The sequence below is a fragment of the Pavona decussata genome, unplaced genomic scaffold (assembly GCF_977016875.1).
Source record: "Pavona decussata unplaced genomic scaffold, jaPavDecu1.1 SCAFFOLD_122, whole genome shotgun sequence".
In the NCBI taxonomy this organism is placed as follows: Eukaryota; Metazoa; Cnidaria; class Anthozoa; order Scleractinia; family Agariciidae; genus Pavona; species Pavona decussata.
The window spans coordinates 596,523-623,522 of NW_028145536.1; the positions used below are offsets into that span (position 1 = coordinate 596,523).

The window sequence follows — 27,000 nt, forward strand, 5'->3', positions numbered from 1 at the left end:
CTATGTAAAGCAAAAATCATGCACGTGTTTTTCAGCATCCCCCGTAAAACAATGGGAATCAAACAGATCTCCTAGACAGGCTTTGTCGGTTTTTGATGTGAATAAAAGTAATGTTTCTTCATCGACTGAATCGATTTGCTGAATTCCATACATCTCTGGCCCATAACAAAGTTCAACAGGCTCTCCTCCCAAGGATCTAAATATAATGCAAGCCCTTTTTCGTCTGTTATTTGAAGCGTTCAATCTCCTGTTCTTTGATTTTCTTCTCTGCTCCTTTCTCTTTCTAGCTTCAGAAGTTTTGGATTTTGAGCCAATGTGGTAAGCACCCCGGTACTTAGCAAATGCTTTGTCTAAATCTTCAATCAAGCGATCAACATCCTTCTCGATACCAGATGTTACATAATAACGTTTGTCTTTATTGAAGCTGTGATGGCAGCTCACTCCAGGCTTAAGTTTACCAGTGTTGTCAGAGGAGAGGCTGTCGTCGTGTTTTGGTATCTTATCTTTGATGGCTTGAAGCTTAAGCGTGATTTTATGTATTATTATATTTATTTGATAATGGTGGCGGCGAGGAGTGGGTGCGTGTGTGTGTGTGTTGGTGGTGGTGGGGGGGGGGGGTGCGACCTTATTTTTAACATAACAGAGGGGGGCTTAGAAATAATTTTTTAGGTTTGGAGGGGGGGTACTGTCTAAGTTTTTGCTAGATAACTCTGGTTTTTCAGCCCCCCCCCCCCCCCCCTCCCGATAATTATTGCACAGTCCCTTACTTGGTAATCGACAATTGGTTATATAGTACTGAATTGGATAATCTGGGACCATAGACCGGTAGCCAATCAAAAAGCGAGTGCATTATTGACATCATTATTACCATCATCATCATCATCATCACCATCATGAACAACAACAACATTTATGATAGTCTGTCCATTCCCAGCATTTATCATATGTGATTCAGATCACCAACCATCAGCCTAGATGCCTTGAAATGGCGATGACAGGGTCACATAGCCTGTACACGTAAAGGGCGACATGCAATCAACTGTCTACTGCTACGTTAATGTATGTACTGAAATGATTTTACGTCTTTTAACCTACTCACCCAGGCCATCAAAAAGGACAAGAACGCGTACGTCCTCAAAACAAAACAACTACACGTGCATCTGATCATGATCGAGGGCATAACCTGTACAACTCAACCAGCTGTCAAACGCTAATCACAAAAGAGGAAATTAAAAGCAAACACCAGGTAGGAGGCCAATATTTAGATGACACACAAATACCTAGCAGTTATTCAAGGCATGTGAAAGAATATAGACCAACAGTACTCGCTAGAACCAAAAGTGGACGGAAAATAGATTGTCTAATGTAAAAGTTTTGTCTATCGTCTTATTCGAGATTGCCTGATGTTCCCCACTCCCGAGTGGCGGATCCAGATCTTCAGATAAGTGGCGGGGGGGAAGGGGAGGGGGGGTGGGGAAGGAGGGGCTTTGGAATGCCCGACTTGCTTCTTGTTCGTGAAACGAAGTATCTCTTTACCTGGGCCCAACGGCCCTGGGTTTCAGGGTAAAAATGTAAGGAGGCACTGGCACGGTCCCCTCCCCTAGATCGGCGAATGTTTCCCCTTTCCCCACCAATGAAAATGTTGATAGTGATATTTGTATGACTTAGAATGTAGGCCCTCATAATGAACATTGCAATTGGTAGGGCTAGAGTATGACTGTGGACTATAGTGAAATACCTTTTGTCAGGAGCCCGGCCATTATGGCTCCTGGTTTTGTGTAATACTTTTGGTCAAGATTGAAGGTTTATTTTATACTGTTTTGATTTCTTTTTAGCCCGAAATTTTGCAGTCAACAACTATTGAAAAAACGGCAATGGTTTCAATGAACAACTCAAGCTTAAAGGGAAATGACTTTAAGAACACAGATACAGAATATGAAACACGTTTGTGACAGCAGATAAACAAATCTTACGTAGAATTGATCTGATTTATGATTTCTTTGTAGTATTTAATGTTTAGGGCGATTTTATAATTAATTATCAACTTAAAAAATACTTTTGTCACATTCTGTAGCCCATTGTATTCTAAAATACAATGTGAAAATACTATTTAGCTATTTCCAAGATTTCTTTAGTATTTTAAGATTAAAAAATTGCTAGTCAAAATATGTTTGTAAGTTGCAGTGTATATATACTAAAAGAACAATAGCTGATTAAGATTTAAGTATCTAGACGGACTTCATACGTGCCACACGTTTTGCTTAATATTTGTATTGTATTTTTTCGCATGTTACAGCTTTTTTAATCAGCAATTAATCAGCTATTTTAGAATACGAACTAATTCACTTATCCGTTTCAAATTGAAAGGGGCCATTTGCTGTCTGTTTATACGATGTTGATGATTGCGTTAGTCACGTCAGTGGAAATCTTCGAAAAAAGCCGTCCGAGTTAAAATATATCGCATTACAGAGCTTGATGATGTAAGTTCACTATCGTGACTTATTATACATTTGTCTTCCTTCAAAGCGACCCTTGTATTTGTGCCGAAGGATATGGGGTATCTCCCTTTTCGCACTTTTGAGTTAATCGCAGTTGAAATATCTCGCATTACAGAGCTTGATGATGTAAGCTCAATATTAACTCTCGTGACTAACATTTGTCTTCCTTCAAAGCGACCCTTGTATTTGTGCCGAAGGATATGGGGTATCTCCCTTTTCGTACATTTGAGTTAATCGCAGTTAAAATATCTCGCATTACAGAGCTTGATGATGTAAGCTCAATATTAACTCTCGTGACTAACATTTGTCTTCCTTCAAAGCGACCCTTGTATTTCCCTTTTCGTACATTTGAGTTAATCGCAGTTAAAATATCTCGCATTACAGAGCTTGATGATGTAAGCTCAATATTAACTCTCGTGACTAACATTTGTCTTCCGTCGAAGCGACCCTTGTATTTGTGTCGAAGGATATGGAATATCTCCCTTTTTGTACACTGATTTGAGACACAAAAACTTATCAAACTTTGGATTAAGTTTTGGGTTGACACATTTTGGCTCCTTTTATGGTCTTTTTATTGTTTAAGGGAAAGAGCCTTTATTGTTCGTAAAACAAAAATTAAAGGTTGCGATTACCGAAGCGTAGCATGATCACCGACCTCGAAATTCAAGCATCTTCGTAAGCGACTGTAGCGTTACAATGCCTTCTTTGTGGTAGTGGGGTGTGAAATCAATTGTTGAGGCAGAAATGATCTAACGGTAGAGGGCAGGGGAATTTGTGATATGAAGAGTTGGTTCACTCACAAAAATGTCTCAAGGCTTCCGACAGTATTCATCCAGGCATTGTTAAACATGGAAACTAACGTTGACCATTTACGGCAAGCTTTCAACCAATTCGTCTATTATCTTCAAAGGCCTTCTCGAAATCCTCGCCAAAAACGTGTCCTTACCTCACCACATTTTATTGATATTATTGAAGGAGAATAAATATGCACAGGACTCTGAAACGTCTGAACTTTTTACAACATTCTCAGCGTCCGACGGAAACTACTACTTCTGCAACCCTTTAACAAGCTTTAACCCTAACAATGATCAGCATCAAATTTCTCCTGGTTATATTCCCTGAGGCCATGAGAATTAAGGATATGATCAACCAAGGTGATATTTCTTGATATTTTAATAAATTCTCCCCAGCACATTTATAAGGAGAGTATGGGGACAAGATAGAAGAGTTTGTTCTTGGATATTAGGGACAAAGGGTTAAACAACCTCCTTATATATTACTATATTACTGCCTGATCATAATAAATGTCACGAAAATAAAAGTTATTATCAACGAAGATGATATGTCTTGATTTTAAACAAATTCTCCCAATAAGTGCCATAACAAAAATGCGGAAATTATGGAGAAGAATGTACATGTTGATACCGTGGTTTTCCGGTGGAGGTCGAAGACGCCGTTATGAAGGTTAAAGTCGGCTTTAAAAGAGAAGGAGTAGGCAATGGAAAAAATAAAATGGTCGAGCGATTAGGAAAGAACAGAAACATTACAATGGGTTGATTTCAGGGGGAAATCCTCCGTTAAAAACTAAAATAGGTTCGGATCGATCGGCCGCCAGTGTGCAAGTAGCTGTGAAGCTGGTTGATGTACATAGCATCTCTCATAAGGTCTTGGGCACATGATCGGCTTGCAACCCTTCTAGAAAACAATAGAACAAATAACAGAGCAATACCCCAGCCGCTATAAAACAATAGTAGTTGCGACACAGTTAAAATCATTACGAGCTTGCGAGAGCGGCTACACTAATTTAAAGTGGGTTGAATCCTTAGAAAGTTTAGCTCGGATTGTTGTTTTATCACCTACATCCCTCAAAAATAGATTACTTGATTTTGTTTTGTTTTTCTTTTTCGAATCAGTCAAAGTTATCCACAAGTCTTTCTCGTGATTCCGACAGGTCCAAACGTCGCATTTCTCATACGAAAAACACGGATAAGGATACTTGTAAAACACTAAGAACTACATAGGATTCTGTAAAATTGAAGGGGTACTGCCAGCGTTCCTTAACTGCAGTTCCTGTCTATACGGTGCGTCGTTTTGATTGAATACTCGAAACGAAATTCGTCCATGATGAAAAGTACAATTCTATGTATTGGACACCCAGAGAACCCGAACATACAGGCGCTCGAGAAACAGGTCAAAGCACTGGATAAAAAGGCAAGAATGGTGATTTTCCAGCCGGGTTTGGATGGGCATTTCATTGAAATCAATGGAGGAAATAAGACCGAGTTTAGCTGCGTTTTAGTCGTGAATGGAGAATGCATCCCTGGCAAAACGATCACATCGGTGTTGTATTACCTTAAGCCGATTGCTCAGGCGGATGATCTCAAAGGTAGGCTTTCGTACAAAGTGCTGGTATTTTCAACGGGCATTTTTGATTCTTACTGAATGTTATGTTCGACGCTATCTTTAAATGTTCTCGCCACTTATCAGGGGCGGATCCAGGATTCGCCACTGGAAAGTTAAGGCTTCGGAAGACAGACTTTAAGAGGATTTTTTTTTTTAAACGATTGTTTACATAATGCCGTTCGAAAGACGGTCATAAAAGTATTTAAATATACAAAAAAAAGCCCCCTCCCTCCCCCCCCCCCAAAAAAAAACCATCTGTCCCTGCTTATGGGAACTTAGGCTTCTACAATTTCTATAAGAAAGTAATCTCCTTTAATTTGAATAATAAGTCGTCCTGCATAAACAAACGCCTCTGCATGCTACGCGTACAACGCATGTCCACTGTCAATGTTTCAGTGGGAATTTATATATTTCCTAGTGCAAGTTGCCTTCAGATGCCCGAATCAGATTTCAATTAAACGGATCTCATGGGATATTCCTAAACTGAATGACCAATAGGAAGACAGAACGTATTTTTTTTTCCAGAGGAAAACAAGCCATAGAATCAGTTTTTAGTAAATTTTCACAGGCCTTGAAAAAACCACAGTCAGGGATACAGATGGGATATTTGAGTGATTTGAGTCCCCCCCCCCTCCCTCGAAGATACTGATGTGTCGGATCATGAATATACGTGACAGAGAATTGTAGACCTGAGAACAGTGACGGAAATCACAAGACTTAAGAGGGGTCAGGCACCGTACTTCCCACGATCGAGCCAAACCTAATTTCATTTTAACTTTATATTTATATTTTATGTTTTAACTATATTCTACAAACAATTAAAACAACTATTTTATGGTAAAATAAGGTGAAAACATAGGTCATGAGTCAAATCTTTTCACAGGGAACCTTTACGAATACCACAAAACTCATTTAATGTTTCGACTTATAACTTTTGATAATTGGTGGCATTTATTTATACTTTAATTAAAAAGGTCTGATCGCCCAACAGTTCATTGACAGCGAATGGGATGAAGTGATCTCTTCCCTAGAATCCTATCTCTCCCATGCCCAATGGGTGAACCCCTTGAATGGTTCATTTCTGAGGGATTGTAAGCCGTATCAACAACGACTCGCGCAGGAAGTTGGGCTAACTGTACCGAGGACTACCATCACAAACGACGTTGCAGCGGTGGAGAAAGCTCTTGACGAAGGACGAATCATATTCAAAGCTATGTCACCACTTTTTACATCAGAGGGCCAAGTCTTTGTCCCCACTGAAATGACCAACGAGTCTCTATCGCTGTACCGCACCGGAATTGCCAAGTGCCCAGCCATCTTTCAGCAGTTTGTGAAAAAGACATCCAATTTACGCGTGTATGTTGTTGGTCGCACAGTGTCTGCCGTTCGCATTGCCGCACAAGCACCCAAAAAGAAGGAAGACCTAAAAGCGATTTACAGTGCGACCCAGGTATTTTATCACTCCAGTGATTTAGCTTTGTGTTAGGCGTGTTCTGTTGTCAAACCCTCGATCCTGCATTCCCCAGGGTGCAATTAGAATAAGGCAGTGTTGCTTATTCAGGGAAGATGCTTATTTGAGGTGGGGAGGGGAGGGAGGGGGTGAAGGGTGTGCTTATTAATTTTTTCGGAAATCATAGCCCGGTCAAGAACAGTTAAAATAGATTCAGAATTATCGATTATTCTAGCACGTGACGAGTGACAAACACGAACAACAATATACTCATTTTAATCCCAGTTCAGGCTGGGTGAGCTTAGCAAGGCCCTGGCCCGGGAACCCGAAATTTTTTGGACCCTTTTTTTGCCCTAGGAATCATTTGCTCGTGCGCCCATTTATCGCCCGCCATTTGTTTACTGTATCCCAGGGAGCCCATGGGGAAAAAGCGTGGGAACTGACAAAATCCTGTTCAGATCAGTGCCTGTGCAAAGGACCGTCTTTGAGCATAGTTAATAAAAGGTAATGGTTATGAAGCCTGACAAATTTCTTTGTTATACGTCTTTGTTAGCATTTTTGGCCTTGAAAGTGCACAGACGACAATAGATTTTGAAATGTGTTGGAGCAACCGACCAATAGAAACGTTCGTGTTAAGATATTCAACTGTAGTGTGAACATTCAAACAAAGGATTGTGCACTGTCGTGGCCCTTCCAACATAAATTGCAGCACCATTGTTCTCATGACAAAGTTTCATAACCAGTCCCTCAATTAACTACGCTTTCGTGTACTGCCCATACCAGAGCAAGGTGTCGAGGTTTTTTCTCGAGCACCAGAAAAATCTGTGTTCAGACTAGCGCCCCGGTACCAAGTCTGAACGTCGTCTTAGCCAGTAATCGCCCAAAAATCATTGGAGGAAAGAAGGCGCGTGTTTCAACTGAAATTCTGGCGATAGGTGGAAGAGCATACTTTGAGGTCCGCTCTTCCTTCCTCGTAAAGCTTTTCAGGAATACTGAAGGAGTCAACATGACTTTAATAACAAGTACACCATTCCATTCGTCTTCAAAAATTGAAAATCACACCCTGAGTGAAGAGATTTATTCCTTGTAATTCCACCAAGTGACACGGCGAGAGACGTTTCGTCAATAATTAGAGTTCTCAAATAGAAGAAAGATCCTCGCAGTTAGTACGCAACTTAAGTAGTTGGGAAACAAAAGCCTGCAAAAAATTCAGGCTTGAACGGGATTCGAACCCATGACCTCTGTGATGCGGGTGCAGTGCTCTATCAACTGAGCTATCAAGCCAACTGGGAGCTGGTCATATTGTGAGTTCGCAATATACCCGTGAAGGATGAATAAATGAATGTAAATATATGAAACATATATTTGAACTACGGATGAAAGATCAAATAGAAGAAAGATCTTCGCAGTAGCACACAACTTAAGCAGTTGCGAAACAAAAGCCTGAAAAAAAAATTTAGGCTTGAACGGGATTCGAACCCATGACCTCTGCGATGCCGGTGCAGTGCTCTACCAACTGAGCTATCAAGTCAACTGGGAGCTGCTCATATTGACGTGGTGATATTCTAGTGAATATTCGCCAGTATTACAAAAAAGCATGGTGGAAACCTGTGGAACCGATAAATATCATACAATAAGGCGGGAAATAGTATGCTACTCTATAGTTTTAGCTTAGTCGATGTCTTCTTTTTTCGTCACCGCTCTGAGTTTTGATCAAATACCGATTTTTTTCAACAGATATCCGAGTCACTTACAGAGCGCATACTAGAATTCCACAAGCGGGCTGGACTGGTTTATGGTGCTTATGACTTCCTAGAGTGTGATGATGGCGTCTTTTTTATGGAGTGTCAATCGTTGGGATCCTGGATCTGCTTGGAACGAATTGCTGGTCTCAAGACGACCGAGCTTATCGCGCAATACCTTCTGGGAAGTTACGAAACCTGCCTTGAGTTCAGCGCATCTGCGGCTGAAAAATAATAATAATCATCATCATCATTATTCTTAAGATTATTAGTCTCATTATTAGACTCTGGGTTTTTACTTATCCTGATATCTAGATAAATAGAGTAAGAAACAGTAACGGCATCAAAAAAGCCAAACCAATAATTAGTTGAAAGAGCAAAACAATCGCTCTGCGCACGAGTTATATAATTTGGCATCCTTATTCTGCCTTCCTCAGGGTTTTCATTTGAGGCCGGAGGCCGGACGTTTCGTCCGGTCGTTTGCCATTCCACGTCCGGTACTTTGAGATCAATATTGGCATTTTTTTTTACTACTGTATTATATATTTTTCTTACTAAGGCATCTCATGAACATACTAACTAGAGGATAACAGAATAATCAATTACATCCTTCAAAACGGCCATATAACTCTTTTTTCTTTGCTTATTGAGCGGCGGGATATTTTATTGGTTTCCCCTCTTCATTTAAACGGAATTGAAGTGACTATTTCGTTCCAGAAACGCTGGAATTGGCGTTTCTGAGTATTCTATTTCAGAAATTTCATGGGGGAGCATGCCCCCAGACCACCCTAGGTCCTTGCGCCTTACGGCGCCAAGAAAACATTCACGTCCGGTGTTTTCAGAAGTATGTCCGCTACTTTACAAAACAGTTGAAAACCCTGCTTCCTCCGGTGAAACAGCAAACTGAAAGGACCAAATTCTATTCAACGAATTTGTGGAAAACGTGAGCGGGCGATAGTTTGATAGAAACTTCTTCTTCAGTTAAACGTTAGTTTTAAGGTTTCAATAAAGTGTTAAACTATTCAGTTTTGAAATTATTATGGCAGGACATTTTTATTATCCCTTTTCGTCTCAGTATCAATACCACAGAATACCTTTCCGCCCTCTTCTAATAGCCACAAACGTTCTCTCGGTTACTTAGCTAGCGGCCCAGCTTCGGACTTTTACCTATTAAAAAGCTTGCTACTTCTTCAGCATTTTCTTCATCTTAGATCATAGAGGACTGCTTCAAGTATTGATAAAAACGTTGCAGGCACGAACGAAGCTACTGCTATGCGCTTTTATTGTAGTTACCGATGAATTAGATCATCCCTTTTCTTAAATACGAATCTCTGACAACCACAGATTTATAGAGTCGTTAAAGATCTGGGCCAGTTGTTCGAAAGCCGTTTAATGCTAATCACCTATTAAAAGTTAACCGAGGTTTTCATCTCGCTCATTGAAAATGTTTTCAAAGCTAATTTTAAACTAGTGCTAAAAAATGTCTGAATCAAGACTATGGAACAAACATTTATTTGAAGAATCTTCAAATGGATGACGTGTAGCAGCCAATGAGGGCGCGCGCTTTACTGACGCTATAAACCCTATATTTAGGACAAACTTGCATTAATTGAATTATATATTCTGTTCAGGACAGGTGGAGTTCAAACACCATACCCTGTCCAGCGGCACGTTCTTCCTTTAGGCCAACTAAGGGAGTACCCCCCCCCCCCCCCCCCACCATCCCCTCACCCCGGAAATCGAACCCATGCCCTTCATACGACATTCACATGTTCTAATCACTAAGAAGAAGATAAACACAGGCCTGCACGGATTCCGCACGTGGTTTTTGCGGTCGACATTTTTTTTTTTGTATAATATGATCGAAGTTTTTAATTTAAATTGAAAAAAAATCAGCCATTACTGAAAATAATTTATAAACAGCATAAACCAGTCCGAACTCGAAGTAAATATAGGTAACAACCGCCAAGTGAGAGGAGAAGAATGCGAGCAAGTTTTGCTTTTGGTTATTGTTTTTTTTTTTCTTCCTCGCTGGTGTAGAATTAAAATTGCGAGCTCGAGTTTTGCCAACCAACTACAGAGCATAGCAAAGCAAAACCAAAGCAAGAGCGAATAACTTTCGACATTCAATCGAAAAATCCACTATAAGATGTTCATTGGATGATTGTAATACGGTTTGATATGTAAAGGAAGTCATAAAAAAATATATCGCATTACATTGACAACTGAGCACAAGCGAGGTCATAAACATTTCGATGCAGTAATCTCATGAGCATGCAACATTCGCTTTTCTGTGACAATCATCCTGGTCTAACATAAGAAACTTCCCAGACATTCAAATTTAATCATATGTATACTAAAGAACAACAATCTTGGCAAATTAGGAACAGCTTAAAAACCTCACATCTTTTCGCTAAACCAAAGTTTTACAGATGGTTTCCGAAGGCCAGTTCGAAATAGTTCCCTCAGATACTGTAAGCAGTGTGTAGTTAAATCTCCAATTGGACCGTATCAAGATAATATCCCCCTTCCCGGTTGCCTTGCTTCTCGCGAAATGGTTCGCTCGGTTAACCATTTAACCCCTACTATCAAAGAACAAATTCTCCTATCCTGTTCCCATACTTTTCTTATTAAAGCACTGGGGAGACGTTATTTTAAAAATATAAAAAAAAATTCACCTTGGGTGATCATATCCTTAATTCTCATGACCTCAGGGGTTGAATAAGCATTGAGATTATAAGGAGAAATTTGATGCTGATCACTGTTAGGGTTAATGGGCAAATTAACCAAAACGAGCACTGGCATGAACTGTCTTCCTGTTCTTCAGATGAGGTATCCGAAGGCGAAGGTCTTATTAAGATGCAAGTCAAATCATATAAAAAACTATTAAACAATCCGGCAGCTGCAAAATGGAGCTAGCAATGAATCAAAATATTTCTTTTTCTTCCCTTTATTTCGTTTTTCTTTTCTTTTAATCGCTAGGTATGACAAGACGACATTTTGCACAATCTTTCGTTAAAAACAGTTGAAGTTAAATTCTAAACTTGCCACACTGAGTGAACCTTTGGCCGAAGCATGGCCAGGTGCACGAGGTATCACCGGGCAATTAGAAAAGATAACAGCCGAATTAAAAAGAGCTTTGAGACAGTTTAGTTAAATCAGTTTATGACATCTAGAGAATGTATTAGTTACCTTTCTTTTTGCTTTACAACTGTGGTGGTATTTATATTCTTATATACATTTTTTTCATTTTTTCTAGACAAGTTACAAGCCAAAATGTGTACTGAGGATCTCGTGTTTTTAAATAGTCTTAATTCTCGTGATACTGATCAACGATCAGATTTAATAATCACATGCCTGCATGATACAAAAAAAATCACCTGATATTTTTAGCTCTGTATAAGGCACTTCGATGTTGTATTTAAATGTTATTGTGACTGCTTTGAGCTGCGTCAAGATCCAGGGAATTCGTGTCAACGCTTTCATTGAATAAGTTAAAACGCAGTTCATCTATTATGAGAAACACAATTCTATGTATAGGACACCCAGAGAACCCTCACGTATTAGAGGTCGAGAAATATGTCAAATTACTCGACAAGGAAGCCAAATGGGTAGTTTTCCAGCCTGATTTCGACGGTCATTTCATCGAAATCACTGCAGGAAATGTGTCTGGGTTTACTTCCAATTGCGTTTTTGTCGTGAATGGTGAACGAATTCCTGCAGAGTCGATCACGTCTGTGTGGGATTACCTGAAGCCCTGGAATACACCGGAGAATCAAGATCTCCAAGGTAAGTCTTTAACAAAGTGTTGGAATTTCTATACTGACATTTGTGAGTGTTGGTTCAGTATGCAATCCCCTCGGTTTCTCTTTGTTTAATCTTTCCCACCGCCTTCGTTCCTAAATGCCCCGGTTTCATTTTCTACAGTTTCTACGACTCAGTCGAAGGTCTTCTTGCCTCCCGGACTCGTATTACCTCCTCCCGACCGACTGTCAACTCGATCAGGCGAGGAAGATCGATTACACTTTCCCGAAGATTTTGACTCTCCCAGCAGATAACGGTGCCAGAACGTCGCACAAGAAGGGCTTGTGTTCACGTTCTAATTTTTTTTTTTTTTTTGGCGTTTCAGCCATAACCAGCCATTACAGAAGTGAAAATAATATAATTTTATATTCCAACCTAAATCCCGCATCTCTCAAGACTGTACAAAGCTCGCGGGAAACGAAGCGGCCTTCGCAACCCAGCCTCGTTCCCAGGGCCTTTTCCCTAGCTTGAGGGCCTTGGGAACGAGGTTGGGTTGTAAACAGCCTCGTTCCCAGGACCTTTTCCCTCAACCCGCAATTCGATTTGATATCATTAAACAATGCCTCGATGGTGATTGGCTAGGGTGCTTGGGGAGTAAAACAATGGGAAAGCAATGTGGCGCTTGGTTGAGCAGGCGTTTCTGGGAAGGAAGTAATACGAGTCCCCGAAAAACGACTGCGTGGGAGGCCAAAGTAGATCATCTCAGTAGATGCATGACGTTTACTTTCGCCAGCGCAGCCGTGCCTCAAAAAATCTCCCGTAAGCGATCAGCCTCTATTATTTCAGTGACTGGTCGCTTACGAGAGCACTTTTGTTAACTGAACACGCCTGGAAGCTCGTTGATGCTCTGTGCTTAGATTTGCTCACGCCCCCGGGCTCATGCCATGCTTCATAAGCCAAATCTAAGCGCCAGCCAGCATCAACGAGCTTTCAGGCAAGTTTAACGAAAGTTCCTCCTTTATACTCTGTGTACGTTCCGCTCAGGATGGCCCAAGAACTCTGATTCCTTAAGGAAGATAACTATTATAAAAAAAGGGTATTTTGTGGTTTGTGGACTATGCGAAGAATGAAAATCCTAGCAGGGCTGTTGAAATCCGAAGAGAAAATTGGGGGTAGCCACGCATTTGAAAATAAAAATCCATAAATTGTTATGTACTTTGAAACTTTCTAGAATTATTGTGGTTATCGCCATTTTTCTTATTGCATTTAACTAGCCCTTACACAGATTTTTATTTCCCTCATAACCATGAATCGCGCAAATATACCGCTGTATTACGAGGCATCGTCCTTAACAAGTGACATTCATACTTTTAAAGGTCGCAGGGCCGCGGAGTTTGCCAGCAGTGAGTGGGGAAGGGTTTTCCGTTCACTGGTTTCCTATCTTCCCCACGCGCGATGGTTGAACCCACTCACCGGTTCACATCTGTCGAATAGCAAACCTTATCAGCTACGACTCGCGCAGGAAGTTGGGCTGACTGTGCCTAGTACCACCATCACAAATAACCCCGAAGCAGTGGAGAAAATCTTTGACCACGGACGAATCATATTCAAAACCATGAGCCCACTAGTACAATATCCAGACAGCATGGTTTTCACCACTGAAATCACCAAAGAGTTTCCGTCTCACTCCAAGAAGAGCATTGTCCAGTGCCCAGCTATTTATCAGCAGTTGGTGGAAAGAAGGTCCGATTTGCGCATCACTGTTGTTGGTCGCGAGGTGTTTCCCGTTCGTATTGCCACACAAACACTTGGAGAGGCCAAAGATCGTTTGGATTGGAGACGACAACAAGATAAAGACGAGATTTTCAGTGAAGCTCAGGTCAGTTATGACTCTACTTACTATACTAGACCATGTGGCGGCTTCCCAGACATAGGTTACGAGTTTTTAAAAGTGCTATTGATTATTATGTTTTAAATTCTGATAATCACAAACTCATGAGTTATTGAATCTAAATTCATTTTAAAGTTTATGTACATTGTAATAGAAAATTATTTTAAACAATTGACTTTATTTGTATATTACAACTAATTCTTATTTTTATTTTGTAATAATTAATAATAATAATAATAATAATAATAATAATAATAATAATGGTTTACTAACAGATCCACTGGGTGGCTCTTCCCTGTTAAATTACAATAATTACAATTACAAAATAAAGCAAATTAAATTAAATTAAGTTATTTACAAATTTTACAGCAGAAACAGGATTAACGGAAACCAATTACAGTAAAACGAACTAATGGCTTTGTACTCTGTTTCTTAAAAAAATTCCTTGAGAGTCTTAAAAAGGTTCTGTAATCTTTACAGTTTACAGTTTACATTTTGCATTCTGCTTTAAATTTTATCGTGTATAAATATTGAACATGATGATGATGATGATGATGATGATGATGATGATTATGATGATCTATCTAAACAACTCACCTTTTGATGGAATTCATGTGGCTTTCTCCCATCTGCAGATATCCGAGTCACTGAAAGAGCGCATACTAGAATTCCACAAGCGAGCTAATCAAGTTTATGGTGCTTTCGACTTCTTAGAATGTGACGATGACGTCATTTTTCTGGAATGTAACTCGGCGGGAGCCTGGCTCTGGTTGGAACAAGCGGTTGGTATCAAGGTGTCTGAGGCAATAGCGCGATACCTTCTGGGAGTGGAAGAAACTGATTCACCTGAGAAATGAACTGTAGCTTTAATTACTTTTGTTGATTTAATTAAAGTGATTTTTTCTTGAGTGTCCTAAACTACAACGTCCTGTCTTCATCTCCAAGCTGCGCCAACGTTTTCAAAGCCACACTTGTCATCTTCAATGAACCAACAACCTTAGTTATTTACTAGTTTGCGCCAAACTACGAAATCCAAAATTACCCGCCCCATGGTTCTTTACGATGCGGAGACAACTGCATAACATGCAAATACATAACAGACGGACTTACTAGTTGTATAGAGTGTTTTCACCTTTCTTTTTTTTTCTTAACCCTCTATAGAACAAAAAAGTTTCAAAATACCTACCCTTTGTTGGACAACACCCTCGATTTTAAATAAATAAATGAACCTACCATTTATTTGCCACATTGCAGAATCAACTGAATTAAAGGGCTATAAATTTACAATCAATAAATAATTAAACTACTACTACTATAGGAACAATGAATATATCTTAAATAACTATTCACGTAGTTACTAGTGAATGTAATAAAGGAACTTGAACGCTGGGTCCGGCAACAACTCCTATCGGCGTAAACACTATTTCTATTGTTGCTGCCGGGCCGCAGGTTGTAACTTTGACCACTAGTTGCTGTTCACGGCTGGACAAAGTACAATGCTAATAAGCTTAACCTGAAAAAAAGATATAGATCTAATGTTGAATGATAATCCTCCGAAGACCCGCAGTGCATCTTCCAATCAACTTTTCGTTACTTCTTTCAGAACAAATCTAAGGAGATTTTATTCAATCGTAATAAGAAAGTTTTTTTGGAGCAACATTCCTCAGACAGTTAAGGACAAACCTACTATTATTTTTTTCTGATTCTACTTAGTTACTTTTCTTATCAATTTACTTCTTTTAAAGGGGCACAGTAATAGTTTTACCATAGGTGCCCCTCTACTCTCATCTCCCCTATTTGAATTGCGTTTTTGAGCTGCGTGTTAGTCTATGTTTTAATTAGCTCCAACTTTTAATTTTGCGCTTATGTAACAGTTAGAGTGGAGAGTATAAATAAAAAAATGTCAAAAAAACACCTCCGATCTCGGATTGCAAACCAGGATATCAAATCTGATCAGACCCTAATTAGTACAAACTGGTATAAAATTAAATGTCATGTTCAGGATAGGGAAGCCAAAAACGATACACCGTCCAGGGGCACGACCCCGTCTACTGGGCCAATTAAAGATGTACCCCACCCTCCCCCCTCCACCCCCAGGAGACGAACCAATGACCGTTCCATACAGCGGTCACATGCTTCAATCACTGAGAATAACTTAAAGACAGGTGGTGAGCTGGGTCATTTGCTTGATTCATATGTGACGCGTGTGCTGCGAGGATCATTAATGTCGAAAAAGTCCTATATACTGGTAACTAAAATGTGATGGTCTATTTTATGTAGCGGTCCCCAAATGCTTCACAATTAAAAACATGTGTACCCTATAAGCAAGCTTATACCCCTAGCGTCACTATCTACGGCTATCATTTCCTGGTTTTTGTAATTAAGCCGGATACACACGCTTCACAAAAGTGTGTGCATGATTGAGTAATGTTAGATATTAAAGAAGAACGAATTCGCCAATCGGTTCAAAGGGTGCGAATTTCATTTGAGTATCGTAAAATCAAACCCAAAGCAATAACTGTGACCAATCAGAGCAGATGTAAACAGCGCAAACCGATCCGAACTTAAAATACAACTGACAATCGTCAAGCTCGGGAAGACGCGTGCGAGCAAGTTTTCGTTTTGTTTTATGTTTGTTTGTCTTTTTTTTTTCCGTTCGTTGAGAAACTGGCTCGAGTTTTGCCAACCACACTAGTAAAGCAATACCAAAGCAAGAGCGAATTGCTTTCGACATTCAATTGATGACAGCTCTATAAGATGATCGTATTACTGTTTGCTTTGTAAACGAAGTTATAAAAATATCGCATTACACTGACAACTTGAAAAAACATTTCGATGCGGTACTCTCATGACCAACATGCGCTTTTCTGTGACAATCATCCTTGTCTAACAGAAACTTTCAAATTTGCAACAAGAAGGCTCACATTTTTTGACTAAACCAAAATTTTACAGGTCATTTCCGAAGGCCAGTTCGAAAAGATTGCTGCAGACGCTGGAGGCAATGTGTGGTTAAATCTCTCCTGCTCTAATGGGACCGTATCAAGATAATCGCCTTATTTCTCGCAAAATAGATCGCTCGGTTAATGGAAATTTTTTATTCAGTATGAAAAAAAATTCCCTCCCTCTCGTATCTCAACCAGCACTGAGCTGTCCTCCAGACCTATTCTCCTGATGAAGTATTTGAAAACGAAGGACTTGTTTAGAAGTAAGCCCGGTCATATTAAAACTATTAAACAATCAGGGAAATGGAGTAATAGAGTCAATGAATCAAAATGTTTATTTTTGACTCCCTTAAGTTTTTGTTGTAATCGCTGGGTATGACTACAAAGCTTTTGAATGGGATAGGAAACAATAGGCTGACTTGCCACACCGAGTGAACCGTTTCGACCGAAGTATGGCCAGGTGATGAGTAAAACAACTGAAAACCGCGAGGTAGTATGACCGGGCGAATAGAAGAGACGATAGCCGAGTTAAAAAGCAGTTTTAGACAGTCTAACTGTCACACCAATTTAATTAATGAACACTCAAGAATTTATTATGTACCTTTCTAGCAACTGTGTTGGCATTTATTGTACTTTATTTTTAAGACAAGTTACAAGCCTTATCCTGCAATGTGTAGTGAGAATTTCGTGTTTTTAGATATTCTTCTCGTGATACTGATGATGATTAGGTCTAATAATCACATGCCTCCTCGTGTGTATTTTTAACGCTGTACAAGACACTTCGATGCTGTATACAAAAGTTGTTGTGACTGCTTCGAGTTGCGTCAAGAACCAGAGCGAATTCGTGCCGTTCTTATCTCTTTCTCCGCTGAATTTCGGTTCAAACCCGTTGCACCGCCTTCATTGAATAATTTAAAACGCAGTTCATCTATCATGAGAAACACAATTCTATGTATAGGACACCCAGAGAACCCTCACGTATTAGAGGTCGAGAAATATGTCAAATTGCTCGACAAGGAAGCCAAATGGGTGGTTTTCCAGTCCGACTTCGAGGGTCATTTCATCGAAATCACTGCAGGAAATGTGTCCGGGTTTACTTCCAATTGCGTTTTTGTCGTGAATGGTGAACGAATCCCTGCTGAATCGATCACATCTGTGTGGTATTACCTGAAGCCCGGGGAAATACCGGAGGATCAAGATCTCCAAGGTAAGTCTTTAAAGAAAAGTGTTGGAATTCAGTCTATGTAACATTTGTGATGCCCATTGTATGCGAGCTTCTCGTTCCCACCACTTTGGCCTCAAAGACTCCAGTACAGTTTCATTTTCTACAGTTTCTTAAACGGATTAAAATCATTCTAATGAAACAAATTCTTGTACCTTCATTAGTGCAATCAGCCCCGCATGAATCGAATAAGACAGAGTACAGTTAACTTTATGAATCTATTCCCGTGATCGGAAAGAACGAAATACAAATACTCCTGGCCGGGAATACAATGGAAGATTAAGATATCAAGTTAAAAACATCCTATACAGTCAGTATTATCCCTTTTTTCCACGGCACATGGGAAGAACTTCAAAACATAAAACGGCCCAATATTTTCACTTTATAATCAATGACCATCCCCAACCAAAGTCATTTTATTTAGAGTTCACGAAAACTAGTAAAGTTATAATTTTCGACGAAATACTGGGTGAATTCCCTTTTATTCCGAGTTGATAGAAGTCTTTTATAACAAACTGTGTTGGTCAAACAAATGGCACGTGAATCAGACTTGGACCCAATGCTTTCGGTTACAAGAAGGGACGCATTTCACAAGGAAAGTGTTAGAATCAGTTATTAAAAAAAAAAAAAGACGGTTTAGACGGTGTTTAACGGACACGTTCTAAGCGTCCATTTTTCAATTTTACCAACAATCATATCTAAACATTGTCTACTGCCGACGGTAATAAGAAGGTTTGTATCACAGACGTCCGACACACAGACTAGAAGACCATTTATCTAATTAAAATAAGCACTTATAAACAGATTTGGAGGTCCACTGATTGTCTTTAGCCGGGGCCTAAGTTTTACGTTACAGACCCTGTTTAAATAACTGACCTTACCCAAGATTAATAGCTGAGGTTTAAGAGGAACCAAACACGGGATTCGAACAATCTTTCGTAAAGCATGTGACCACTCCGACAAAAAAATTTTTCAAGTCATTTTTCAAAGCTATCTTATTTCCAACGTACACGTAACTTTATAGAAATGCAATCTGACTGTCACGGGTCATGTCTTAAAGATTATATCATCATCATGTAGTGTATAGATCGTTTTTCTTACGTGACCAAATCCTTGGCTACTGTTGCTACATCGCTATATTGGGAAAAATAATGTAATTAAAGCGCCCGCTTTCTGTAAATTTGAGTCATTTTGAAAACGTTTTTCCCTGATCGTGGGCTGTGGTAATAATGCGTGATTGAAACCCCGGCCCCCGACCCCCGGGACATAGCGGGGAATTTAACATTGGCCTGGTGTTAAAACACTGTTTATTTCCTCGTCCCTGGTTCAAGTAAATTGCCCCTCAGTTTGGGTTTGTTGGTAAAAATCGACGTTGTGATGGACGCAACGTTTAGCGTGGTATCATTAGATTTTTCGTTAAATGTTTTAAATTTTCAGCACATCAGTAGAGTTTGATTTACAATTGACTCCCGATAACTCTAACCCTCGCCAACTCGAACCTCGCGTTAAGTCGAACCAAAATCGATTTCCTCTGGATTTCAGTCATACAGTTACTGTAATTTTACCCTCGTTTGCTCGAACCTCCCGCTAACTCGAAGCAATTTTCCTACCCCCTCAGGTCATTTTGTTTTGTTCACGTTAATTTACGTTCTGATCAATAATTTAGAAATATTGTTCAATTTTTATTCCACTTCTTTATTTCCGGTCGTTTGTTCCCAGCTTCCGATAACTGGAATCCGTTGAAAGTTCGTCGGGAGTCGACATGTAGTTACTAGTATCAAACCGGCACAGGCGGTTCAGCACATATAACGTAATGCAAAAGCTTGTCTCTAACACGAGATGGCACAAAAGATCTGTGGATTCAACAGGGGGTAAATATGGCAGTCCGGCTTTCTCTCCATCAACGTGGGGACAATATTTCAATTGCTGAATTTTTCTCGAAATCGCTGTAACGCTACTTGACTCACGACTCAAACTTCTTCGGATATTCAGAAATTCGCAAAGAACGCTCATGTGTTTTTGTTGTTGTTGTTGTTTTGTTTGTGTTGTTGTTTTTTGTTTACTTTCCTGGTTTCACTGCATTGTCTGATTATTCACTTCTAATGGCTATAATTGCAGATGTGAGTCACATTTGCATGCTATTACATGTATGCGGGTATCAGCAATCATCCCGTGGGGTTGACCCCGGGCAATTCACGGGCATGGTTGGGGATTTGTTGTAAAATGGTCCCAGAGACTGGAGCATTAGATCGCTTTTGCGTTTTTATTTAAACCTTCCTGGGGTCTACCCACGGGATTTGTACATGCTGTGCTACTATAAATCATGGTCAGCGGTGACTCTGAAAGATGCTTGGTTACCCCCAATTTTCTTTCGGATTCCAATAGCCCTTGCTAAGGTCTGCATTTCCCGCATAGCAGTAAAGCATGCAAAAATACTTCTATTTTAAGAGGCACCGTTCTTAACAAGTGGTATTCATACTTTTAAAGGTCGCAGGGCCATGGACTTCGCCAGACGTGAGTGGAGAACGGTTCTCCATTCACTGGCTTACTACCTCCGCCACGCGCGATGGATGAATCCACTCTCCGGTGCATTGCTATCGGATACCAAGCCGTATCAGCTACGACTCGCGCAGGAAGTTGGGCTGACCGTGCCGTGTACCACCATCACAAATAACCCCGAAGCAGTGGAGAAAATCTTCGACCACGGACGAGTCATATTCAAAACTATCTCTGCACTAATGGAATCGTCAAACACAATGGTCCTCACCACTGAAATCCACAAAGAGTTTCCATCACAGTCCAAGAAGAGCATTTCCCAGTGCCCAGCCATTTATCAGAAGTTGGTGGAAAGAAGGTCCGATTTGCGCATAACTGTTGTTGGTCGCGAGGTGTTTCCCGTTCGCATTGCCACACAAACACTTGGGGAGGCCAAAGATCGTTTGGATTGGAGACGACAACAAGACAAAGAAGAGATTTTCAGTGAGGCTCAGGTAATTTATCACTCCAATTAAAGACATAAACGTGAAATCACCCTGTATGGAGCGTGTTATTGCCATGAGCCTGTCCTCTTAACAGTGCGTTGCTAGAATGTGGGTTGTCTTATCCACCGTTTATAATTAAATGTTGAGATTTTCCTCTGTGCATGCCTTCTAAAAATAAAAGAAGATAATTCTGGTAGCCAAGTTAAATAACATTCTACCAGACTTGATACTTTTTCATTTGAGTCCGGGAGTTTGATTATTACAATTGAAACATGCAGCACTGCACATATACTTTACAATAGGCCATTTCCGAGTTGCTGTGAACCTCATTATGAAAGCGAGGCTAAGTGCAAAGTTTTTTTATGAATATTAGTTCTCATTCATATGCAAACAAAACTAATTTTCACATGAAAAGCTTTTGCAATTAGCTTCACTTTCATAATGAGGTTCACAGCCACTCGGAAATGGCCTATTCTTTGGGTACTTTGCTCTTATTCAGACGAGCAGAGCTTTCAAATCTTTGAAGAGTGGTAGGTAGGGCATGGCTTAGAAAAAAGCAGGTTTTTGGCTCTTTTTATTTGTTTAATAAAAGCAGATTGAAAGATTAGTTGCTCTGTAGTTTTTAACTGAATAAAGCACCCTTTAGTTACACCGCTCACACCATTGTTTTGATGGAATGTGACTTTCTCTCAACAGATATCCGAGTCATTGAAAAAGCGCATACTAGAGTTCCACAAGCGAGCTGGCGTGGTTTATGGTGCTTACGACTTCTTAGAATGTGATGATGACGTCATTTTTCTGGAGTGTAACCTTGGGGGAGCCTGGCTCTGGTTGGAACAAGCTGTTGGTATCAAGGTGTCTGAGGCAATAGCGCGATACCTTCTGGGAATGGATGAAACCAATTCACCTGAGAAATGAACTGTAGATTTAAATAGTTTTGTTGATTTAATTAGAGTGGTTTTTGCTTGAGTTCGAGGGTAGCCTATTACGAGCGCGGAGAAAGTTGAGCGCGAGAAAGCGAGAAAAGACTGGGGAGAGGAAGCCACAAGTCTCAACGCCTTGTAACTTCCCGCCTTTATCATTTGCTCACATCGCGGGTTTTTTTTTTTCTTTTTTCGCGCCCAATCCCCAGTATCTGAAGGCCTGGGACAGGCTAAATTAAAACATTTACCTCGAGCGATCAAAACAAATGCAAACAATTCAACAAACCAATGAGAACTCAAAGCAAAGACAAGTAAGTGACGTCAAGCGCGCGAATCTGGGGGCGAGCAAGTGGCACGAAATAACCGATCAGAGAAGGCAGTGAGAAGAAGACGCTCAATTACTTTTGACGCTCAATTGAAAACCACTCTATGGAGTTACTGCTATTCTTGAGAACTTTAACTTTACTGATCATAGAAAAATAAAAGTCAATCATTTGTGAGCGCTAATGTTTACTTTGTCTCACAGATGCTGATTAATACTAATTAGAAATGGTACATACGAGACTGAATATTCGCTCGGTTTTGGCAAAAGAAAAAATATGTGTTTACGTTTCAACCCTTATGGGCTTCTAGCAATTATAAGACATTATAAGAAAAATGTAATCTTCACACATATCACTAGCTTAGGACAAAGTTAAATCTTTTTAAATCTAGCCCGCCGTTGTACACAGCCAACAGCGACACAGTTTCACAAATAAACAAACAAACCCTTCCCATTGAGTTAACAAGATTCCTTTGCTTGACAAAAATGATTCATTACGGCTTCTGAAAACACAGGCAGCCCAAGCTTGTGTCAAAAGAGAGCGTGTAATAATTCATTACTAGTGGGATGATGACCTTTGAGTGCAAGCGGTAATGGGCTACAGGTAGCCGTTGAGAATTTTATTCCTCATAGAAAGTCTTATAGCGCGTCAACAGCTACCTTTAACCCAATACCGCTTGCACTCAAAGGTCATCTTCCCACTAGTAACTAGAAATACGTGACTCGCAAAACCTCGCGAAGCTAGGGGTAGGTGTACAGTTGATTCGTAGTGAAGATAGGGGCCAATGGTCTCGTTTTTTTATTATAGCGATGGAGACGATAGTGCCCCTCCCGGAGTGTCATCTTTGAACAGCCCCACCCTGGTCAAATTGGTTTGACCATACCCACTCTGTGTGATGTCATTCCCACAGACTATAACACTTTATACAATAAACTGTGTAAAACTCGCGTTTTGATTGGTCTAGAGGAGTGTGTGATTAGAGTATAGACGCACGATTGACGTCATCGAGTGGTGTGACCGGCGCACGTGATCAGAGTCTAGAGTCCAGCCAGGGCGACTGGTCAACAAAATTTTGCAAACTGTTTTTGCGAGTAGCGGACAAACACACGCAAATTTCCCCAGGAAAGGAAAACTGTTCAATAAAAAAATGGACCAAGACCGTTGAGAGTGACTTCAACCAGGATAGGAAAGCTAGAACTTTGTTGTGACGTGAAAAGGAAGCAAATATTTGTCGAAATATGTCGCCGATAGAAATCTGGTAATGGCGAGTAATCGATTACAAATCGCAGTGAAGCGACTTACATGCTGTAATATTTTGAGGTCAGGATTTCCTTCTGGAATAAAGGTTAGTTTCGAAAATATTGTTAGTAAAATTCTTTCGGGTTATACTCTAATTTAGAAGATCACAATTGCATGTGTGTAGTAGTCCAAAACTGAGTTTGCTGGAAAGTTTTTGACTCAGCTCAGGCAACGCGATGCTCGCTCACGAAATGTGTTGAAATGTCTTGGTTATTGTATAAAACAAATAGATTCCATTTTGCCGTGGGTCTGTACTCTGATAACGCACAGAGGACGTCAAAACGTGGTGAGAACATCAGTCACGCTACTTGCCTGCGGCTCGTAGCGTACTTCTTTGTTCTCACCACGTTTTGACGTCATCTGTGCGTTATCAGAGTACAGACGCACGGCAAAATGGAATCTATTTGTTAAGTAGTTAACAGCACGTTAGGAATGCAGCGTTAGAAATGTGAAGGAAAGGGGGAGGGGGAGTGTCCCAAATCAGGAAAAAAACGCTCTCTAGTGGCGCGAGATTGGGCCGCCTGTGATGAAAATGCCAGCCATTGATCAATTTGCACACTGCTGTGACTAATTATTATTATTATTATCATCATCATCATCATCATCATCATCATCATCATCATTATCATCATTATTATTATTATTATTATTATTATTATTATTATTATTCATGTTTCAAGCAAAGTACACTTTCTTCAAAAGGTCTGAAGAAAATTCATTCAATTTAAAGTTATTGAATTGAACAGAGGTTCAATGTACAAGAGAAGTGGATTCGGTGAACATTTATTAAACTTCGTTCTCGGATTACTTATTATAAAGGTAACTACCGTGTACAAATTTCACAGAAATGTGTATGTTTATAGTTGAATACAAATTTAGTAAGTCCCCTCCTATTATATTTGTTGAGTCTCTCCATCCATTTGTCTTTCCCATGCTCATGGGAAAAGATTGTTCGGTGAACGCGGTACGAACTTTCAAATTTCAGGCAGAAACAGAATTGTTCAGGAGCCCATCAATATGATGAATAGTTTCAATATGTCTGAATTGTTCAATTCTCTGTGAGAATTCAATCATCCCATTCATGTTTTCCCCCTCAGAGTTTTGTCCCCCTGCATATACGAAAAGCAACAGAGGAATAGAAAAATAACGAGAGTACCGCTCTTGTATTGATGTCACAACCCTTTTATCCCGAGTCTCCAGTCTTGTGCTTTATTGTAACCAACCGGAATTGAAATTTGAGACTTTTATATGCCTCAAACGCGGGGAAGAAAAATTGATCAGAATTTGTTTTTCGATTTCCATACAAAAACGACATAATAATTTAATAATTTCGTCTGAGCGTACAATAACCCTAAAAACGCTAGTAAAACGCGCAGAAAAGTTCTAAAAACTTCAAACCCAGCATATACAATGATGTTAACACAGGGACGAATTTTACAAAATAATTTGCCATTCTATGTGCCTACTGGCTGCGTTAGGTTCGCAAGGTATTGTGGTAATAGGTACGGCCGCTTCGAACCTTGGCCCAGTTGTTTAAAGCCCGATTAAGCTGATCCTAGATTAACTAGAACTCTGCTTAGAGTTTCATTATTAATCAATAAAGATTCTCCAAAAGATTTTTGTCCCTCAGCTGCCTCAGTTTTGACTTAGACTTTTCTTAACCTTTAGCCTGAAATTAGCCTTTTAATTAAACCATGTTAAACGAGCGAGATAAAAACTTCGACTAACTAATGGGCTTTCGAATAACTGGGCCCGACAAGTATATTTTTAAATGATTTTTCTTCGATTACACAATTAAGATTTTAAAATTTAAAGATTTTAAAATTTAGTATTCAAAGCTAACAAAAATTGACGTCCCCTAGAATGACCAAACAGATAAAAATATTATAGGGGGGCCTGAAATGAACCGACAGAGCTTTAAAGGCACTCTAGATAGCCTAAAAGTGCGTTTCAAAGGATTTGAGAGAAAACTGCCGTTGGGTGCCCCTGTCAAAATCACAATCTTCAGTGAGTTCGCGTCGTGAAAAGAACGCCTGACGCGCTACATCGTATAGATTCGTCGCCAAATGTTTGCTGGTGTGTTCCACCATTTTTGAAAATAAACTGTCTTTGTTTTGGAGCAGCAAATAAGGCTCGTCAAATTCCACTAGCTTTCCCTCGTCCAGTACCTGCGAATTCCAAACGCGAAATAATGAACAGAATATAAGGGGGCTATGTATAGTTTCACAGAAAGTATCATTCTTTTACATGCAAGTTTTGTCTAGAAAACATGCAATGGTCAGAGAAGTTTAATTGATTGTAACTTTTCTGCCATACTTGGAAGAGTGCCTTCTTCATAGGAAGTGCAATCAAGGTTCTATGTAATGTTTGTATGATTTCCATTCTGACACTTTTTAATGTGTGTTAAGGCCCGTTTAAACGGTTTCAACATTTTCTCAACATTTGCTTAACAAACGTCACAGTGAACGAATGCTGGGCAAATGTTGGATGAACGCAGTATCAGAAAGACACAAGCTGTCTTTCTAGCGCTCTGCCAGGTCTGGTTTACCTCCGTCATTTCGGTCAATAGCAAACTAAAGCCATCGTGTTTTTGTATTTTTGTGCTAGCTAGAACACAATTATTACCAGACGCTGTTCGAGAAATGAGCCCGCACTCAGTGAAGGAAACACGGACCCGAGTGAGCGGCGGAAATCGATCCTAGAGCACAATCAGAAGAAAAGAGGAATACTCAGTGCAGGGTTGTTGGGGTCTCCTAATGAACAGACAATCATTGATAGAGGAGAAGGCATAATTAGAAACCAAATTAAATTGTCCGGGTGGGGTACTGAAATCTCAGTTACCAGTTAACTTTTGGGCCATTTATCTATAAGTTAATTGTAGCCATTTCTCAGTTATCAGTTATTTTTAAGGGCTGATGTTCTTAACTGTCCCAAAAAATGGTTCAGGTTTGGCACCTAGTGCAAACTTGTATTTGTAAATCTTGCCATGTCGCACTCCAGAATAAACAAACTCTGCTTACCATGACTCTGTCCGAGTCCATAATGGTGTTGAGTCTGTGAGCGATAGTTAAAACTGTACAGCGTTGAAACTTGTTACGTATGGTCTCCTGGATTAAAGCGTCCGTGCTGGAATCAAGAAAATTACCGGTTAGTATCAGTTCAGACACGGTCCTTGCCAAGCGCCGTGTAAGTAATACGCAGTCGTTTGGCAGTGGTGCGGCGTCTAAATCTCTTTCTTGACAGAATTCAATTAGGCACGGCCAAATTTCCATCAAACGAAAGAGGAAGGACTGGCTGCATAACACCACATTGGAGCGAAATTGGAATACGTATGGCGTATGGGTGGTAAGGCATCTGAATCGGACCCAAGATTATTCATTTAGGAGAATGGTTTAACTAACTATTACGGCTGAGAAACCGGCGAAATGTGGGTCATTGGTGACGACCAAGGAATCAGCTCGCAACAGAACACGATGGAACGCAATGGCCACGGATGCTACGTCCACAATCAGCTGAGAATTTCGAAGATTTCGAAACTGACAACTCCGTCACCAGGTGAACAGCGTGCAGATAACCTTCCCC

General features: G+C 40.1%; 5 protein-coding genes, 1 long non-coding RNA gene and 1 other non-coding gene across 9 annotated transcripts in view; 4 read left to right on the top strand and 3 right to left on the bottom strand.

Moving 5' to 3' along the window:
- The window catches only part of LOC146469524 (uncharacterized), a 58,070-nt gene extending 55,911 nt beyond the window's left edge, over positions 1 to 2,159 (top strand). Inside the window, exons 38-39 of the mRNA XM_085123149.1 lie at positions 1,104 to 1,246; positions 1,836 to 2,159. Coding sequence (XP_084979275.1) covers positions 1,104 to 1,246; positions 1,836 to 1,952 — 260 coding nt within the window. The 3' untranslated portion in view covers positions 1,953 to 2,159. The remainder of the gene's footprint in view (positions 1 to 1,103; positions 1,247 to 1,835) is intronic.
- A 2,295-nt stretch (positions 2,160 to 4,454) lies between these two features.
- On the top strand, positions 4,455 to 8,964 carry LOC146469525 (uncharacterized). 2 transcript variants are annotated; one of them, XM_085123154.1, is made up of 4 exons: positions 4,455 to 4,884; positions 5,876 to 6,351; positions 8,089 to 8,364; positions 8,423 to 8,964. In XM_085123154.1, the coding sequence occupies exons 1-3, from the start codon at positions 4,620 to 4,622 to the stop codon at positions 8,326 to 8,328; spliced, it is 981 nt and encodes a 326-aa protein (XP_084979280.1). In that variant the 5' UTR covers positions 4,455 to 4,619; the 3' UTR covers positions 8,329 to 8,364; positions 8,423 to 8,964. The 2 variants fall into 2 exon arrangements, with proteins under 2 accessions (XP_084979280.1, XP_084979278.1); XM_085123152.1 differs by having other exon boundaries at positions 8,089 to 8,964.
- Trnaa-cgc (transfer RNA alanine (anticodon CGC)) lies at positions 7,563 to 7,635 on the bottom strand. Its single transcript has one exon. It is a non-coding gene; the product is annotated as a tRNA-Ala (tRNA).
- Positions 8,386 to 9,719, bottom strand: LOC146469527 (uncharacterized). Its single transcript, XR_014867200.1, has 2 exons — positions 8,971 to 9,719; positions 8,386 to 8,517 (listed from the first exon to the last, which is right to left on the bottom strand). It is a non-coding gene; the product is annotated as an uncharacterized LOC146469527 (long non-coding RNA).
- Positions 9,720 to 11,480: 1,761 nt separating this feature from the next.
- LOC146469528 (uncharacterized) lies at positions 11,481 to 14,644 on the top strand. The gene is made up of 3 exons (XM_085123151.1): positions 11,481 to 11,882; positions 13,214 to 13,716; positions 14,364 to 14,644. Exons 1-3 carry the CDS (start codon positions 11,609 to 11,611, stop codon positions 14,583 to 14,585), a joined length of 999 nt encoding a protein of 332 aa, XP_084979277.1. The 5' UTR covers positions 11,481 to 11,608; the 3' UTR covers positions 14,586 to 14,644.
- A 2,788-nt stretch (positions 14,645 to 17,432) lies between these two features.
- On the top strand, positions 17,433 to 22,303 carry LOC146469529 (uncharacterized). Its single transcript, XM_085123158.1, has 3 exons — positions 17,433 to 17,877; positions 20,380 to 20,882; positions 21,570 to 22,303. The coding sequence occupies exons 1-3, from the start codon at positions 17,604 to 17,606 to the stop codon at positions 21,789 to 21,791; spliced, it is 999 nt and encodes a 332-aa protein (XP_084979284.1). The 5' UTR covers positions 17,433 to 17,603; the 3' UTR covers positions 21,792 to 22,303.
- Positions 22,304 to 25,216: 2,913 nt separating this feature from the next.
- The window catches only part of LOC146469530 (ATP-binding cassette sub-family C member 4-like), a 40,538-nt gene continuing 38,754 nt past the window's right edge, over positions 25,217 to 27,000 (bottom strand). For both annotated transcript variants that reach the window (XM_085123156.1, XM_085123157.1), the window contains 2 exons: positions 26,439 to 26,544; positions 25,217 to 25,586 (listed from right to left, as the gene is read on the bottom strand). In XM_085123156.1, the coding sequence (XP_084979282.1) occupies positions 25,356 to 25,586; positions 26,439 to 26,544 (337 nt within the window). In that variant the 3' untranslated portion in view covers positions 25,217 to 25,355. The remainder of the gene's footprint in view (positions 25,587 to 26,438; positions 26,545 to 27,000) is intronic.